The sequence below is a fragment of the Mytilus californianus genome, unplaced genomic scaffold (genome assembly GCF_021869535.1).
Source record: "Mytilus californianus isolate M0D057914Y unplaced genomic scaffold, xbMytCali1.0.p SCAF_8, whole genome shotgun sequence".
Lineage (NCBI taxonomy): Eukaryota > Metazoa > Mollusca > Bivalvia > Mytilida > Mytilidae > Mytilus > Mytilus californianus.
Genome location: NW_026262734.1, coordinates 105,501,730 through 105,521,662, shown reverse-complemented (window position 1 = coordinate 105,521,662; position 19,933 = coordinate 105,501,730). Strand labels below are relative to the sequence as shown.

Below are 19,933 nucleotides of genomic sequence, written 5' to 3'. Positions count from 1 at the left end.
TTTGTAAATATCATAGAGTCCATAGGATTATACTGGCTTTGTAACAATCAATATTCTTTTCTTTATAAATCAGACATTGTGTGATGTACAATATGGGACAAAAATCATTCTCTTCTAATTTTCCCTTGCATATTTTGTATAAATATTTTTAATTTATTAAATCCAGAGGCTCCGGGGAGCCTGTACTGCTCACCTGTTATTTATAATACAGACTTTTGTTCCTGTAAGATGTTAAAAAGAGCACGGTGCTTTGGCAGCTGAATCTGACTTAAACGTGTTGAACACCTCCTTTAATTTAAGTTGTTTAAACAGAGGTTTGTCTGTTAGTTTTCATCAAATAAAACTGTTAAAAAAACATTTTATCCTCAAATTAAAATATCAGATCTTTTTGGATCCCAAGGAGGAACAAATCAGAGAAAAAGAGGTTGAAAGCTGGCCAATCAGAATCAAGAATTACCTATGGTGTCCATAATTTTCATCTAATAAGAACTTAATGAATATTTTTCTTAAAGGACCTTCCAAACAATATTCCTGTCACCAATAGTTAAAACTGACGATCAAAGAAGATAATGAAAGTATGATTTACGATAGGGTTTCCATGAGAAATATGTGTATCCAATGCTGCTATGTCTGCCATCCAATTAACATTATATGACGTAGAAGAATTACTAGATTGTTTTTGAATTTCTGAAAAACGGAATAGTTGACAAAACAATTATTAACTTTAATTTTGTCTTAAGAATATTTACCCAATAAAAATATCGCTAAAATTTCTGAATTTACATTACATGTATTTGATTCTACCATTCTCATGCAGAAATACAATGTATTTCATTTCTAGTATAATAAATAAATCATAAACCCTTCAATAAAAAGTCAGAAAACCATTAAGAAATTAAAGATAACAACAGTTAAATCAGCATGTAGCTTTTCTAAACTGAAAACTTCAAAAGTTTAGAACTTTTTTTGCTGAAGGTCGATAAATCTCTCTAGTGACTCTGGCTTCTATGAACAATTAAAAATGGCCACCATGAAAAAGCCAAATGTGCTGAAAAAGGGAGTTAAACACAAACAATCAATCATTTAAGCAATGCCCAGGTATCTAATATATCCATCATGGCCATATCTTACAACATTAACATTATAAAATGAGAAAACCTCTCACCTGATAATGAAGTCTCTGTCATTATTAGCTATAGTGATATTGATATCTGGTAGATTATGTCTGTTTTCCATGTGGCTTTCTGCTACAGCTCTGAAAACATACAAAACATCAGTTTAATTCTTTTTTTCTCTCTTTCCTTCGAGATTTAAGTGAACTTTTTATATTCAAAAAATATGTTATCACAAAAACAATTGCATATGTCTGCAGAACTACTATTAGATATTGTCAAAAAGTGTATGATATTAAACAGACTAACCAAGTCATGAAAATATCTACATTTAAAAAAAAATTTCACCTTGAGTCAAAGAAAGATAACTCTAAAACTTTACAACTTACCAACACAAATATTTAGAATAGAAACAAATCCCTCATTTGTCTGCTTTGCAGTATTCAAACATTTAGAACAGTATATTTTTAATCTGCTAGGCAGTATCCAACTTAAAGAGCGGTACATTTTTTCTGCCTTTTAGTATCCAAACTTCTGCAGCAGTATAAATGAATATGCCTTGCAGTATCCAAATTAATAGAAAAGTATATTTGTATCTGCCTTGGAGTTTCAAAACTTATAAAGCATTATTTTTATATTTAACTAACTTGTGATAAAACATTTACCTAAATGCATTCTTAAGAAGTTCCCCCAATATATATTCTAATGGTGGAGCAATGTATGGAAAAGTAGCATGTACGTGTCCTGTCACTCTGAACTCTGGGGCATGTCCATACTTATTTTGACAAACATCTCTGAAAACAAAAAAGCACTCAGTCAAAATCACATATCAACAGGGTATGAAAATCAAATAAAAGCATAACAACACTCAAAAGCATGCAGAATCATAGAGAAATAGAAAAATGCTAAAGAATGGCATTTTTCAAATTATTTCATTCCAAAATTTGTCCAAAACATTTGTTTATAAATAGGAAATACATTCAGACAATGGATGCCCTGTGACAGCTCTATCCTTTTGTCCAATGAAAAATGTGGTTTGTTGAACCTTTTTTTTCCTGACAACACACAAATGTATAAATTTCACTTGAATTCATTATGAAATAGCATTCTTGTATACATAGGAACAAATACACAAGGAAAGAAGAACTTGAACTATAATTTTTAAAGTTATAATCATAATGAAAATGTATACTAAATTTTTAAGTGATGACCATAATTTAATGGTAAATTCCACTATACCAAAACTTGAACCAAATACGGGAATGGTGAACTAATGGGTGGTGCACAGACAGGAAAACATAATTTCCCTTTACTTCCAGAGGCAGGGCATAAAAATGTGTATTTATATCCAAATCAAATAATAATAATAAAACATAAAAACAGAAACAGTCAGTTCCCAAGTTTTTCTTTTTCTATTTTTATTTTCAGCCTAACTTTTTAGGGGGATTTTACGACTGAGACATAATTCTGGTACATGTAAGAAGATTTCAAGAACATATACATTTAAAAGAACAATTTTCTTCACGGTTTACCAATACCCATGAAATCCACAAAAAATGGTATCCCACAAATAGTAACGATTCAACAATATATGATGCTTTATCCCCGAAGACTGCACTTTACAGAATTCTGTAGTTGTAAAAACATATTCCTCAAAATTTCATGCCTTTTTTTTTTTTATTTTCCTGAGACAAACAATGATTGTAATGGTTTAAATACTCTGCCAGTCACACTCATATTCTAGACATTAATTTGTCATACATGAAACAGCCTTTAAAAGTAGCGTTTTGATACTAATACTTTAATAAGGGAATGGAAGTCCTTTATTTGCATCTTCTTAACCATATCAGAAAAGGTTTGTTTTTAGTAGCCCTTCTTATTAAGACATAATCCTGTTGGCATTCAGTGCCAATCTTGAAGAGAAACTATCAATAAAAGTCCATGTTTTGTTCGATTTTCGGACTACAGTCATCATAGCCTAGCTATTACCTATAGAAGATAATTATATTAAGTATGTTCCAATTGCATAATCAAAATCTACTCAATTTTGTTGCCAATTATTTTTCATATCATAAACAATATACATATATATATATCTAGATAAGTCAAACATACCAGGATGTTATATACATTACCTTACAAACTCGGCTTTCTGTGTGACTAGTGAACGAGGTGAGAACGATGCAGTGACGATCCCAACATGGTTTGGCTGTAGAGAGTATCGGAACATGTGCAAATATACAATGGGACAATGAAGAAATAAATGTATCTCATCTTCAATGCACAAATGCCTCATTTAAATATATATATATGAAATACCAAATAATTTTTTTCAGCTGTTGTAATACTGAAAATTAAAAATTTCAAACTACTGTTTACTTAATAGATTTAGAACACCTTTTGTCATTTATAGAGATTTTCCTTTTTTTTAGATATATATTTTTTTTTCTTTGACTTTGTGCATTGTGGTTTTACATTTATTTCATCTCATACAGAAATTATCATTGAAAATAAATAGAATATAAATTCAGCATGATGTCAACACATTAAATTATAACATCTTTGTACTCAAGTTTTCAAAAAATGATTAAGAAATATGTTCAATATTTTGATATTCAGAAATACAAATGTTCCCCGGATTCTTAATATTGATATTCAGAAATACAAATGTTCCCTGGATTCATAGGTTGTAGTTTACCAACTAAAAATCTAATGCAGTCTCGGAAAAATTTCACCACAGGCAATGTATGACAAGTTAAGAAATTATCGGGACATGACAGTGTTTTTTTTTCTAAATTTGCAGTGGAACTTCTATCAGTAGAGTACAAGTTTATCTAAATGTGCAGTGAAACTTCCGTCAGTAGAGTACAAGTTTTTCTAAATTTGCAGTGGAACTTCCGTCAGTAGAGTACAAGTTTTTCTAAATTTGCAATGGGACTTCCGTCAGTAGAGTACAAGTTTTTCTAAATTTGCAGTGGAACTTCCGTCAGTAGAGTACAAGTTTTTCTAAATTTGCAGTGGAACTTCCGTCAGTAGAGAACAAGTTTTTCTAAATTTGCAATGGGACTTCCGTCAGTAGAGTACAAGTTTTTCTAAATTTGCAATGGAACTTCCGTCAGTAGAGTACAAGTTTTTCTAAATTTGCAGTGGAACTTCCGTCAGTAGAGTACAAGAATTCAACTGCATGAGAATCATTTAATAAACTTCAAGAACAAAAACAGAAAGAAATTTATACTAAAACCGAAAATTGCTTTTCAATGACAAAATACTGTAAACTAACCAATTCTTAGGGATGATTTATTAATATTAAGGCAACTTTCCTGAGTAGAAAAGTAATTAGAAAAGGTCCAAATTGGATATTCTCTAATATATATAAATCAACAAAGTTAAAAAATAAATGGGGAATGTGTCCATGGGACACAGATGATGCCCCGGCTTGCATATAACATTATAAAGGGATATTACTCAAGAACTGTAAAAGTGATGCTACCCAAATTTGTATTTAATCTGAGTTTTGTGGTAATAAGCATTGTTTATAAGTTTCATAACAATTAGTTGGGGCAAACTTAAGTTAGAGAACAGAAACGAAAAAAATTCAGCAATTTTTCCATTTGTAAAGGTGCATAACTCTAGAACGGTAAAAACTTGATCTGTGTTTTGTGGTAATTAACATTGTGCATAAGTTTCATCACATTTGATTGAGGCAAACTAAAGTTAGAGAACGGAAACGAAAAATTCAGCAATTTTTCCATTTGTAAAGAGGCATAACTCTAGAACGGTAAAAGTGACGTCACTAAAATTCAAAATTTATCTGTGTGTTGTGGTGATTAGCATTGTGTATAAGTTTCATATTATTTGGTTGAGGCAAACTAAAGTTAGAGAACAAACAGAAACAAAAAATTCAGCAATTTTTCCATTTGCAAAGGGGCATAACTCTAGAACGGTAAAAGTGACACCATCAAAATTCAAACTTGATCCGTGTTTTGTGGTAATAAGCATTGTGTATAAGTTTCATAACATTTGGTTGAGGCAAACTAAAGTTAGAGAACGGAAACGACAAATTCAGCAATTTTTCCATTTGTAAAGGGGCATAACTCTAGAACGGTAAAAGTGACACCACCAAAATTTAAACTTGATCTGTGTTTTGTTGTAATAAACATTGTGTATAAGTTTGAGGCAAACTAAAGTTAGAGAACGGAAACCAATTTTAGGACGTACAGACGAATGAACGTACAGACATATAGACGGTCAAGGGTAAAACTTAATGCCCCCTCCGCTATTGCGGGGGCATAAAAAATGTGAAAATAAATAGTTACTATTAAAGTAGGCTAGAAAGTGCAAAAAGCGGAAAAAAATATCAGCAAAATAAGTTGGTTTATAGTTAGCCGTTCTAACACTATATACTTGGGTCCTATGCGACACATGGTGCTAACGGGAGTTTTAAGTGTAAGTTCTAGCAATATATATTCAAATATGATACATGTAATTATGCTTTTAAATAAAAAAAGATGGAGAAGAAGCCAAAGGGATAATCAAGAACCAATAAGTTGAAACAAAACAGTTTCTGCTCTACTAGTGACATCTGTAATGTTATTGCTGGTAAAATAATCAGTCATATTCAATGATGAGGCATCACACAATAGCCGATTGGTAAACGTTTCTTATCTAACCCTAAGTCATCACCAAATTTAAATAAATGGACAGATGATGCACCTGCTTTTATATAACGTTATAACGGGGCATAACTCGAGATAGGTAAAAGTGATGCCACCTGAATTAGAACTTGTTCTGTGTTTTGTGGTAATAGGCATTGTATATAAGTTTCATAACATTTGGTTGAGGCAAACTTAAGTTAGAAAACAGAAACCAATTTTGGGACGCAAGTAAGGACCGACATACAGACAGACAAGGGTAACACTTAATGCCCCTTCGTCAATAAAAACCATAAATTCAAAGCTACTGACAATTACTGAATGACAGATGGCAACTGAATTAAATGTTGCTTATTCTAAATTAGGTTGTTAGTCTGTCATATTCTTAAATTCCATTAACTGTTTAGTTTTGTCACTTAAGTTTGAAAATAACCAGTTTAATTTATTACTATGGTACTAATACGCTTTAAGTTTACAAAAAGACAAATGTTGCCAATGAAGTTTTCATTAAATCTTTATATTCATGAATAAAACATTAAATTTTCCATTATTTCTTAGTTGTAGTTTAATATTTTAAACAAAATTCACATAACAAGTTTAATACATATTTGGGAAATTTGAAGTATGAAAATGAAGTGGGCACAATTAAGTTTGTTTCTCAAGGACAAAAAATAAATCAATTCTCCAACTAAAGGCTGTTCCATTAAAACGTACATGGTACCAAGGGAAGGCACTTTGAAATTGGGTAATTCTTAGAGGCAATTTTAGAATTTCTCTTACACTTTCACTGTTCCTAATACAACCCCTAATAGTTAAGATTGGGGAGTATCTCATCCAAAGCCCATGTATGTTTTATGGAACAGTCATAACACATTTTCCAAATTAATTTGAACAAATATAAATTCAATGAAAACTATAACAAGAACTAAACATCAAGAATGAATTATACTCATCTACCCTGGCATTACAGTTTTTATTCTTTTGAATATATAATTTTAAACTGTTTAATAGTTATCCCCCCTGGCATTACAGTTTTTATTCTTTTAAATCTGTTTAATAGTTATCTCCCCTACAATAGTCATTATTCAAATTTTTCCTATTCGATTTGAATTTTTTTTTCAATCTGCCATTTTCAAATCGCCATTTCAGAATCTAATGCATTCTGGGTAATATATATTGAAAGCCTACACCAAAATGTTGTGATTGGCTTACAATGTCCTTGAAAATGGAAACTCAACCAATGACGTGACATTATCTTTTTTTTAGGGTACAAACAATGGCATTTAGATTCTGACAAGGCTAATGGTTTCATTTCCAAGGTTTTAATATAGTGTGTTACTAACTTATTATTACTTATAAGAATTTCAAACCAAGTAATGTCTCAGCGAAAAAATAAAAATCAAAACAAACTTTTTCAATTTGTATTTAATGGACAGACTGATGTTTCACCAATTGTAATTAGTTTTTTTACAAATAGTGGCATGAAATAAATGATTCAGAAAATGATCTATTTCCAGGACAAAGAGGTCAATTAAAAATCTTGACATATTAAATTGTTTGACAAAAGTAAACTTCACATCGGTTTGTACCAACCTTGAGAAAGCTGAGACTAAAACATATATATAGAGGTCCCAGGAAAAATGATAGACAGTCGTATATAGAAAATTAAACTTTATAAAGAACATACTTTATTCAGTACATATACTTTATACAATAATATATATTCTGAATAAAGAAACCTATTTCTGACCATATTACTATACAATAACCATACTAATAAATAATAGTAATAATAGAAATAAATTGTCTGAATTAATCAATAGATATAAGAAGATGTGGTATGAGTGCCAATGAGACAACTCTCCATCCAAGTTTGTATTAAGATATACCATTTACTTAAGATCTAACTAATAACCATATAACATAAGACCATCAACCCACCTTTTCACTGTGTAAGGCTAAGTGATGTTCTGCTAACATCCGTATACCAAGTCTTGACTTTAAAGTTCTGTCTAAGAAAGCTTTAATCATTCCTTCATTCTACAAAAATAATGATTCATATTAAACCAAATGAAAATATTTTTTTTACAACACAAATTGACAACAATACCTATAGACAATATATACCCATACAGGTCATTAAAGACTACATCCACTTCAGTAAGTATTGAGACCTCATTAATGTCATTTGTAAACTAGAGGTCCTGTGAGCAAAACTTACAAAATAGGTCCATTTGGTTCAGTGGTTTCAGATAAAGATTAAAATACAAAAAGTTAATGGACAGATGGATGACAGATGCAGTGATGGTAAAAGCTCACTCTGACTTTTAGTCATGTGAGCTCAAAATTTGATTTAAATGATCATATTTTTTTCAAAGTCACAGGGGATTGGTGGTGGGAGCGGATGACATAGTATTTTCTAGAACAGCCCTGAGCATACAGAGGAACAAGGACAGAATTCTTATGTTGCCTTTCTAGGTAAGTATACTTTTTTAACAACCTTCAATCGTCTAGATGTATGGTGGATTCATTGTTCTTAGTTGGTAAAATTTTCACGGTTTTGTATTTAATGAATATTTGGTTTCGTAGTTTCAACAAATTCAACGTACAAGCCTATAGAAAGTTTACATTTTGTTGAACACTTGAATTCATGGTTCACCCATACCCTCAAAATCCACGAAAATAAGCACCCCAGGAAAATAATGAATTCAGGCTATACATGGTATTCTTGCTAAAGATATAAACCTGTAAATGTTTTCTACACTCTGAGAATCCCTCTGCTAACAATGTCACTACATCTTTATGCTCGTCCAGAAGTTGTTGTAATGTTTCTGTGTATGTCTCTTCTGATCTTAAATCCATCACCTGTAATCACACATTTAATCATTAAATTATTTAGAATTCAAAAGTAAAGAAAAATAAATGGGGAATGTGTCAGATGATGCCCCCGCTTGCATATAACGTTATAAAGGGGCATTACTCAAGAACTGTAAAAGTGACGCTACCCAAATTTGTACTTGATCGGAGTTTTGTGGTAATAGCATTGTTTATAAGTTTCATAACATTTGGTTGAGGCAAACTAAAATTAGAGAACAGAAACGAATATTTCAGCAATTTTTCCATTTGTAAAGGGGTATAACTTTAGAACGGTAAAAATGACGCCACCAAAATTCAAGCTTGTTCTGTGTTTTGTGGTAATAAGCATTGTGTATAAGTTTCATAACATTTGGTTGAGGCAAACTAAAGTTAGAGAACAGAAACCAATTTTGGGACGTACGTACGTACAGACGGACAAGGGTAAAACTTAATGCCCCCTCTGCTACGGCGGGGGCATAAAAATGCATAATATAAATTCGGAATTGACTACAAGAATTTATTATTTGGAATCTGATAACCAATAAAAAAGTTTATTAGGAAGTATCTGAGAATTATCTGTACATGTATAGAAGGGAAAAACAAGAAATGCTATCAGAAACCACATAACAAATTAACTGGGGAATTTCACTTGTGTGCCTTTGAAATTAATCTGAGTTGATAATCTTTGATACAGTCTAGTAATAATTTGATACATAAGATCAAATCTAATTTGCCATTGTTTTTTTGTTTAATTTGTTTTACAAATGTGACCTTGAACTTTGCTGGATTGCTGTCTTATTGCTGTACAACCCAACTAAATAGACATGTTTGTTTTAACTTACTGGTGGATGTTTAAACAGGATGTGGAATGCTCTGATGTACATCTCATGCTGAAATAAAACAATAACAATTAAAGTACATTTTTTCCATAGAAAATAATATGCTTTAACATTTTTCTATTCCACTAAGAGACAGCCTTTTTTTCTAAGATATACTTGTTAAAGGGCATTTACTGTTATAAGAAATCAATTTGATGGGCTTAAAACTTCATGGACACTTCAGCCAAACTAGAACAAAATTAACGGAGAGGAATTTTCCCCTGAATGTTTGTTAAAAATGGTTAATTTAAAAATATGAAAGGTGTCATTTTTTCCTGATTTTCATCCAAATATGGTCATTGAGAAACATACAGCCCCAGGTAATGGTGGTTTTTATATACCAGCTCATTTGGAAATGATTCTTTGGGCCATCTCTCCTTAAATATAGTACTTCATTTGTCTTGATATCTTTTAAATGACAAAGTATAGCTATTTAAATATGACCATCCCAAATATTGACCTCTATGGCACTACACAAATCTATCAATTGTAGTGTAAACACTATCAACAAGCATGCTGTATGGGTGTTGCTCAATGTTGAAAGCCATACAGTGTACTATAGTTTCTAACTTCTATGTCATGTGGTCTCTGATGGAGAGTTGTGTCATTGGCAATCATACCACATCTTCTTATTTATATAAGACATTATTTATCACTGATCATTAATAATCATAGTATGTTCTGTTGTAGTTTAATAAATTTGTTTTTGATGTGCAGTTTTACAAAGGAGCTTCATAGCTGGATTAATTATGCTATTGCCACTTAACTATGTACAAACGGACATGAAGTGGGTAAAGAAACTTGTTTTATGCATCTACAATGTAGTTCACCCTGTACTGTATAACATAATATTCTGGTTTTTGCTATATTCCAACTATATACTATAAATTAAGACATTTGTGCATGAAATTATTATTGCAATTTCTGAAAAATGAACAAATAATGCTATCAAAATTTAAATGCAATGTTTAATTTTTGTGATACCTATTTCATCATAATATAAATAAAAACGTTACAAAATTTTGGAATTTACAGTTATAATTATATTCATTAAGAATTCTTTAATTTGTCATATCAATCTGAAAGAAAACTTACAATGAAATGTATTTTGAAGATAAAAACATTATTTATTTTAACATTTTTAATAAGATAAGTTTTGTTTACATTGATATTTTTCCTCAGTGCATGAAACAAAAACACTTTAAACAGTCTTATGATTCAGATAATAAGTGATAAAACTTGGCTCAAGTAATAGCAGATCTTTTCCAAAGACTATAAAGCAACCTATTTACCTCATTCAAAGACATTTATTACGTAATCAATCATTAAGCTGGATACATCATCTATTTCTAGAATTTATACAAAATAACATGATGTAACAGTTGTTGTGTTCTGAAGTATTACATATCCTCTGTATTACGTATATACATTGATATACAGGAATTTTCACTTTCAGTAAATTTACAAGGCCACATAAATCTATTACCATACCTTCTATTTTGCTGCTAATCCACTAAGATATTTTAGCAACTGAAACAATACAAATTCTAAATTTTATTTGGCTCATACTGCAAATTCCATATTTTTATTTTTTATTTGGGATTATAAATGCTGGTGGACAGTCTAAGTCCCCATGGGTTTCATAGCAAATCTAATTGATGTTATCATTCTAGTTTTACTACTTACAACTTGAAGTATGGTAGGGTTACATCCAACAATAAATGGTAGACCTCTAAATCCCACAATACGATGGGCAATACGGACAGGTAACTCATTGTACAGGTACTGGGCACTTTTCTGTAAATAAAAAAACAAGAACAAATGAAATGAGAAACAACAAAAACATCTATGATGAAGTGTCAGATAACAACAACTACCAACACTTGATAGAGACATGCTTTGTATTTCAGAACTGTTCCATCTTAAAATCATGCAAAACATGATTCATGGGTGGAAAGTGTACAAGGAATTATTCTTGAAATTTAGTTCAGAATTCAAAGTTATATCGAAAGCTACGTACAACTTCTACCTCAACCAGTTTTCATATGAGATACAGTTTTATGAAATGCACTGTGAAAATTCAGTAAAGAAAGATAACTCCCTGATGTGCAGCAATGCCAGCATGGTGTTTGGCACAACACTGTTTTGGATGTTCTGGTTCTCATTTATAAGAATGCTGAACCTGCCTAACGAACATTACAAGGAGCGGAATTTTCTAATTAAATCATAGAGCATAAATTAGACTTACCAATAGGTGACTGTTGTCAGGACTTTTCCCAGCATACAGGATAGTCGTAGGTGTCAGACGTATGGAAGACTGAAATAACAATATACCGTTAAATTTGTTAAATTAATGTGGAATAATAAATATGTTTTCAGACAAGAAATTATACTGGTCTGTAATGCATAATTCTTGAACAATGGCCAAAACACAGTATACTTTTGTTAATCATTATTTAATTCTTTCAAGACTACGAAGTCGAACTACTATGAAGTTGTTCATTTGCCATCATTCAGGGTTTGAAATATCTACTCTAAATGGCACTTTCATTTTTTATTCAATCTACTAGCATAAAAACGTGAAAATACATGTATGTACTAATGAAGTCTTGAGCTGGCATGTCAGTAACTGCTAGTAGTCCTTTGTTAAATTGTGTTTATCATTGTCATTTTTCTTAGTTTCTTCTGATACTTTACTTACATCAGACTCCTATTTCTTTTGAACTGAGTTTTGCTGTGTGTTTGTTTACTCCTAGAGGTTAATAAAATTTTATTGAGCCTGTCCCAAGTCAGGAGCCTTTATTAGTCTTGTGTAATTTTTAAATTTTGGTTTATTTGTATGTCTCAGAATGTGGTGTGGAGTCCATTTTGCTGAACTAGTATACATTATTGTTTAGGGGCCAGCTGAAGCCTGCCTCAAGGTGTGGGATATTCTTGCAGCATTGAAGACACATTGGTGGCCTTGGGCTGTTTTCTGCTCTTTGGTAAGGTTGTTGTCTTTGACACATTCCCTGTTTCCATTCTCTATCTTATTGGTTGAATATTACACAAATATGCCATCTTACATAAGCAAAATAAGCTCTCAAATTCAAAGCCTCTTATATTTTTCCACTGGACTTCAATCAATAAACATAAAATGCTCCGCTGGATGCAGATTGATACGACTGCAGAGGTCGATTCATGAACAGTTGGGGCAAGTATGGACACTACATTGTACATTCAAGCTTGATACAGCTCTGAATTTGGATTGTGATTAAATATTTAACATAGCATACATGTAGGTTTCTGACACAGAATGAATGTGGTTAAAGAACTGAAAAATTATACCTATTATGGTCCAATATCGAAAATCTAAATAATGTGGATTCGTTTATTTTCGTGGGTATCCATTTTCGTGGATGGAAAAAAAAGATAATTTGTGGTACATGTATATATAAATTCGTGTATCCGTGTTTGAATAATAATAAACAAAAGATAGGAATTCATTGAAAATGGTTTGAATTGTCATAATCGTCGCTTCGTCATCGTAGGTTAAAGTGTTGACTTAAAACTTTTGATTACAAGCGTGGACAAAGGCAACTAATTATTTGTTTGTTTTACAATTTATAATTTCTTGTCAATCTTTTATAAGGTTTTCAAAGCCATTTGATGTACAACTGATTGAAAGCTATTTTTCATAATCACAACATAATAAGCAGTCATTAGAAAATGGACAAAAGTAAGAAACACGCTGATAATTGATTTAACATTTTGTTGAGTAAGTTTTATTTCGAAAAAAATGTCGTTTTTGTCCAGAAGGCTGCACATTCTAGATGTGAGTGCCCTTAGCCAAGAACCTGTAGTCAAGTGGATGTCATTGCCTTCCTGTGAGTAATATCTTACATGCATATCTTTCACTAAAATAATACCGGTACTACATTTCCTTTGCTTAACATAAACATTTAGAGGTACAAATTCTTCTTACATCTTTGTTTTTGCAGAGTAAACAATTTTCCTCTCTTCTATTGTTGGAATGGAGATTTTCAATAAATCATGACAGATGAAATGCTTTTGTCTATTCATTGTTGTATGTCATGTATACTTTAGTGTCTCCTTGATATTTTGGGATAAAAACAAAAATCTTAGATTTCGAGAACTATTTTCTATCATAATTGCACTTACCAGTTTGAATTTTGAGAGCATATCAATATATTTAACTAAATTTGTTATTCATAAATTATTATATGAATAATTGATCAGTTAATTATGTTTCCCCACAATAACATAACAGGAGACCCTAAATATCTTATTGATAGGTTGAGTGACCCTTTTCAAACTAAGAATAATTTACTAAAGTAAGTAAATGAGACAGTCTCAAGTGCCCCCCAGGTCAGTGTTCCTATTACCATATTTGCAAGTATGGTTTACAGTCCACCACTGGAATTGGCATCAATTCATATAAGAGTCACCTAGCTGTTTTGAACTAATTCACTGAAATGACCTTTCAAAGAAAGTTTCATCAAGAAATACTACGTATATACCCAACATCCATATAAATGTAACATTATTACTACAACCAAAAGTTCTCATTTACAGACAAAGTTCTTATCATGCTAATATTGCATGGCCGGTCACTTATAAATAATTAAAATAAAATATCAATAGATCCCTGCATTGTTGTTTACAAACTTCCTGGAAGGTTAATAATTCAAGGTCGTGTCAACCTATATAGCATGTATAATACACTTGCCTGATGTCCTTGATTTTATAACAATACCGTTTTAAAAGTCAATGACACCGTCTTTAGTGTTTCCTCATTGTTATCTTACACTTTGTGTTATAAAAGAACCTTTTGTCAGTCTGCACCATTAGCCACTAGTCCGATGCCCCAGACTAGTAAAATTTTAATCAGACTAGTAAGTATTTGCAAAACTTTGTCTAGGCACATAAGAAAAATGTTGGAATATCAATCTTCAGACTAGTAGTTAGAAAAGATTTTGGTACAGAATTTTTTGTTAATATTAAAGCAACCATCCTGAAAAATTAAAATCAGGCAATTTTCTTCCATTAATTAAAGATAAATAAGAGTTTAGATGCTTTGAACAGCTGCATTATCAGTCTCTTTGTTGTATATAATTTATACTCCAGTTGACTTATAATAGTGTTGTAGTGCTCTTAACTCCCAAGAATTCTAATCTTATATTTTATGTTATATTCATGATTAGTCAAACAGGAAATTTTAAATTAAACAAAAAAGGAGCTGAATCTAATACTTAAAACATTGCTTAAACATGTTAAATTAGTCTCAATTCACAAACAGTTCCATTTCAATAATTGTATTTTTGTCCAATTTTGAGGCCATCTTTGAAAACAAACAACAAAACAATGAAAACACAGAACCAAATCTATCATGTCTATTGCAGTACATATAATTATATATAGTGTCTAAAAATAGCAACAATCAACATATCTTAATATTCTATATATATATTTATCGGCAATTTGTACATTTTCCCTTTGATCTTACTGCCTAATATTTTTTGAGATCATGGACAGGACTTGATACTATAGAAAATATTAGGCAATGACGTCATGTATCAGTGCAGCAACGTCACATGCTCAAGTCCATCCGTGTCAATTTATCAATGAAATGCACTTCATTCATACAACCGAACAACTATCCAAACGTTTTGTACTCGTAAAAGTGGTTTTCCTTATTACATTTTGTATTTCATTTTACTTCATATTCTCAACCAAAAAAATATACAGTTAAGACAAATTTCCAATAACAATGATAAAAAGAATAATGGTATTTTATTTTTTGATACTGACTTCATAGGCTTGCCCATACGGGCTCAATTCTTGCTGAAAAAGTCAGTATCAAAAACAAAAATGCTATTATTTTATATATCATTGTTTCTAACTCCAACTAGATACATGTATCTTATAATTTTTACAAATACCAGTGGTAGAATGTTTCAGTTCCATTCTGTTGTTTGAAAACAATTTAATACATTGTATTTTTATTTCAATACAAGGTTGTCATGAAAAGCAGGTCATATATATACATGTATTTATACATGTACAGAAGAATGCTGTTTGAAGTACATTTCAACAAAAGTTACAGCCCATACAACAAACTATTCATGTCATATTATGACAAATTACATCATACGTGTGTTCCTAACTGACTAGGTCACAGGCACACAAAAAGTACATTTTTTATCCAATTTATTTACTGCTGCTACAGGAGAAAAGCCAAAATACTGTCTTGCATTTTCTATAATAAAGACACACTGCTTGATAAATTATACTTTGTGCATATGGTTGATAATGTTTATAAATAAAGTACATGTGCCTGGTTGTCTGCAGTATTTAAAGGTCATTACTCTCAGGTACATGCATGTAACAGCATGTGATACTCACTTCAGACAGAATTTATTTCTTTTTTCGTCAAAACAGCAAATTTAAGTGCTATCTGAATGTAGGTTTAAATAATAGTGTTAATATAGTATATATATAAGAGTTGTGAAAGGAACTACATATTTTTGCTATTATTAAAGTCATGTTTCACATTTTTCATGTCAAGGACTTTTATAGCTGAATAAACAGTATGGGTTTTTCTCATAGTTCACTGTGGTTGAAGGCGTTGAAGACGGCACAGAAACATAAATCCAAGTCATTTGAACTATGGGGGATTAAGTTGTCTCACTGTCAATAATACCACATCTCCTTATTTTTATAAGAAACATAATATGTAAAGAATTTCCCAAAGTATGGTTGAAATTATGTTTTAATACTTGTCCAATATTGTACACACTATTTCTGCCTTAAAACTCCAAAATGTTCATCACAAATACAAACAAAATTCCACTATTGAAAAAGTGAAAAGTTTATAAACCACAAAGCAACAAATCAAACTGGCATCTTCATGAAATGTATTAAAGCAGGTGCATTTATTTCCTAGAAGCAATGACGGAATTTACAGTTTATTTCATAAGCTTATTTTTTGTCTGTCAGACTGTGTGATAAGGCTTTTCAACTCTGGCATATATACAAATGTAGTGATAGGATATGCAAAGTGTCTAAATAAAATTCCCACAATGAAAGCCAAGTTCAACATTAATATATAAAATTCTCAAATAAGTTAATTGATCATTAAAATATGTGCACACAATGTACATATAGGCTTTGACAAACTGTTGCAACCCATAATCAATCATTACAATGCCCAACTATTGGAAATCTATTGATGTCATTATTTGTCTCTATATGTATAAATAAAAGTTTGGTTACAGATAAATTCATCCAAACAATCAATGATCTCATTCTGATAAAAGTTTGACCTACATCTGAAGGTCATCTACAAATATGTAATTATATCATTATAGGAAATTTGGATGTACAAAAATGTACATTAGGCAAAAATCTTATGAAATCAGTCTTTACGATAAAGTTTTTGACTTCAGCTCTTCATAAAATGTCTTAAATTTATATTGCTTGCAAGAAGTTAGTAGTTAGTCTTTTCATGAAAATTTTAGTGGTCTTAATGGGGCTTGTGATAATCAAGCAGGAATACTGTGAAATACTTGAGGAAAGGAACCAATATACCCAACAATTTTTTTAATAAAGTAATTCAAATAACTTCCAAATTATCAAATTTAATTAAAATCATGAAAAATACCAATTGTTTTTTAGAAAGTTCATGTGAAATTCAATTCACATGAAATTCACATGAACATTTTCACGTGAGTTTCATGTATAAGCTCGTTTGAGGTGAATTTCACATGAAATTTTTCACATCAATTTCATGAGAGATTCAATGTGAAATTCATGTGAACAAATTTTGCCTGTGTACACACAATGTACATGTATAAAATGATAAAATTGTAAAAATTGATTAGCTCTTCAAGATATCAATCTTGGATAAAATTAAAACTTAAATATCTTAAGATACTGTGTAACTTTCATATTATAAATCATTGTAATTAAATGGTATTTAAATCCTTAGAGATAGCTGACTTCATGGTTAATCCTCAGATTTTCAAACAACACTCCTCCAAGCATGTCAAGTGTGAACAATTAAAATGTATAACAGATGATTAAACTCCTACACTTGATGTACTTCGTGGTCTTTTAAAACCTGTGTAATCAAGTCTGCACTCATTTGTTAGTTTTAATACACTGGACATCCATACATGTAATTACACTGTATTATCAAATACACATGTACATTGAAGTATTAGGATTACTAAATGTACAGGTACATGTAGACTTGCTACAATTCCCTTTCTTTTATTTCTTTCTTATTAATTTATATGTTTACTGAAAACTGCCAGTATACTGATTGCCCTTGCATCTTCCTCTGCAGATGTCACTATAATGGTAATCTCTTAGTTATAGCAGTAAAATTGTTAAAGGGGCAAAATTGAAAAAAAACAATAAGGAAGGGACATGTAGCAAGTCTAAGGTACAATGAACCCATATACACAATAAATTACAGATTCAGTAAATGTTCAAATTGACTACCTTTTTTTCATGTTTATCATGTTTATAAATAAAACATTCACAGAATAATTCTGTAGAAATTTCAAAATGAGTGCTGCATGAATCCAAAGTCTCAAGCAACAGAATCTGGCTTAGTCTAGTAAATATAAAAGCAAGGAGATGCTGTATTATTGCCAATCGCGCAACTACAAAAAATGTATCCATAAAAACCAAAAGACAAAAGGATGAAAGAAGTGATTCATCTCTATCTGCTATACAGCAATTCAATGTATGATCGATACATTGATCATGTTGATAGCTACATCGATAAAGGTTTATACATGCAAGTCATTTTAGAAAACACATGACATGAAACAAACATAAAATATTACCATAGAAGTAATGTAAACAAGAGAAAATGCTAAGTTTTGTCTACCTGTAATTCGAAAAATGTTTGTTGGATCTCTGTGCATGGATAACAGAATCACACTGAATACACATGCACTTTTTACTTGGTGGTACATGTACAAAACTACAATATAACATGTACATGTAGATACAGCTGTGGATTTGGGATTTTCCATTTTTGTATCATGGCAATTTAATAAACCTATTTCTAGTTCCTTTTTAATATAAATGAATTATTCTGATGACCATCATGACCAAAGGTCAATCGGTGTAAGTGAATTAATTAAATAGTGGACTCTTTCTATGACTTAATAACATAAACATTGTGACATCAGAAGAGATGAGATCCGTATGTCAAACCTACTCTACCTGAAATTGTACAAATGTGAGTCGTCTTTCTTTTCAACTATTTATTATTGTGGCAGCTATGATAATGGACCACATTGATATTTGGGAATCTATGACCCTTTGAGACATTAAAAATTTTACGGGAACATAATGTTTGTGATGTCCAGTTATGGCAGACAAATAGTGATAAGGGGTATTTGTGTGTGACACAATCACTTTTATATTTTTGCACCAACATCAAAAGATCAATGTAGGTGGTAAAGGGCTACTTTTGTGCAACACGTTTACAATTCTTATTTCACATGTTGTCATGCTTGAAGCTCATTATTCACCGTGTTTTGTACAAATTCATGAAGAAGCACTGTGCAAGTGGTTGGTTTTTTTTTTTTATCGTGAAATGGCCATTTTCCCCCCGTTCATCATGCACCAAACCCCCTTTATAATCCTCATCATTGAACTATGAAAACTACATCACTACAGTTTATCATGTGCTAAAATATTCATAATCTAAATTAATATGCAGTGTTCAACTTGTAAAACATTTTGAAAACCTGAACTTTGAAACAGTTAAATATGTAAATTTATACCTTTGCTGCAATGTTGTCTATTTCACTTTGGTTGTAAAAAGATGTAACCGAGGTTGATCTTTCTCTATATTCAGTAGATCTATAATATACATCATCAGACCATGATCTTTTCTGTGCATAACCTGACAGATGTCGAAAACTTAGGAGAGGAAGTCGCGAACAGCTGATCACAACAGAAGACATTTTCGTTACTTTTACACACACTTAATTAACATAAGATCCCTTTCATGCGAAATTTCAGTCCATTATTATCTAAACTATCAACAATTCCAACTGTCTGACTGTTTTTTGTGTCTATATATTGAATACATTCTAAGAAACTGCTGCAGGTATTCACAGCCCATCGTTTGTTGCGGTCACGCTACAGATGAAAGACTGCACTGTGGCCTTGACCCTATACATTATGAATTTAAAAAGAAAAGAATTCAGCAAATCCGATCTCGAACCGAATAACAATAAAAATTTATTGAAACAAATATTTATATCAGTCACACAAATTGATAAAATTAAACTTTTTCTTTGTTCTGATCATCTATTTTAAAATTCGTTGCCAGTTCATTCATCGATAATTTTTTGTAATTTGGTTGACTCTGGGACTATATTAATAAGTATAATAGTCCCAGGCT

General features: G+C 31.1%; 1 protein-coding gene across 2 annotated transcripts; it reads right to left on the bottom strand.

The window, feature by feature from the left end:
- Nucleotides 1-1,146: 1,146 nt before the first annotated feature.
- LOC127712146 (3-methyl-2-oxobutanoate dehydrogenase [lipoamide] kinase, mitochondrial-like) lies at nt 1,147-19,694 on the bottom strand. 2 transcript variants are annotated; one of them, XM_052218413.1, is made up of 9 exons: nt 19,308-19,694; nt 11,747-11,815; nt 11,185-11,295; nt 9,463-9,510; nt 8,510-8,629; nt 7,706-7,804; nt 3,248-3,321; nt 1,778-1,906; nt 1,147-1,255 (listed from the first exon to the last, which is right to left on the bottom strand). In XM_052218413.1, the coding sequence occupies exons 1-9, from the start codon at nt 19,488-19,490 to the stop codon at nt 1,162-1,164; spliced, it is 927 nt and encodes a 308-aa protein (XP_052074373.1). In that variant the 5' UTR covers nt 19,491-19,694; the 3' UTR covers nt 1,147-1,161. The 2 variants fall into 2 exon arrangements, 1 of the variants encoding a protein (XP_052074373.1); XR_007986968.1 differs by lacking the exon at nt 3,248-3,321 and having other exon boundaries at nt 1,166-1,255.
- Nucleotides 19,695-19,933: the final 239 nt, after the last annotated feature.

Coding starts and splice junctions, on each gene's coding strand:
- LOC127712146 (XM_052218413.1), bottom strand. CDS start 19,490: ATGTCTTCTGTTGTGATCAGCTGTTCGCGACTTCCTCTCCTAAGTTTT. Junction 11,296..11,746: donor CTGACAACAGTCACCTATTG/GTAAGTCTAATT, acceptor TTTTATTTACAG/AAAAGTGCCCAGTACCTGTA. Junction 8,630..9,462: donor TCCTGTTTAAACATCCACCA/GTAAGTTAAAAC, acceptor GTGTGATTACAG/GTGATGGATTTAAGATCAGA.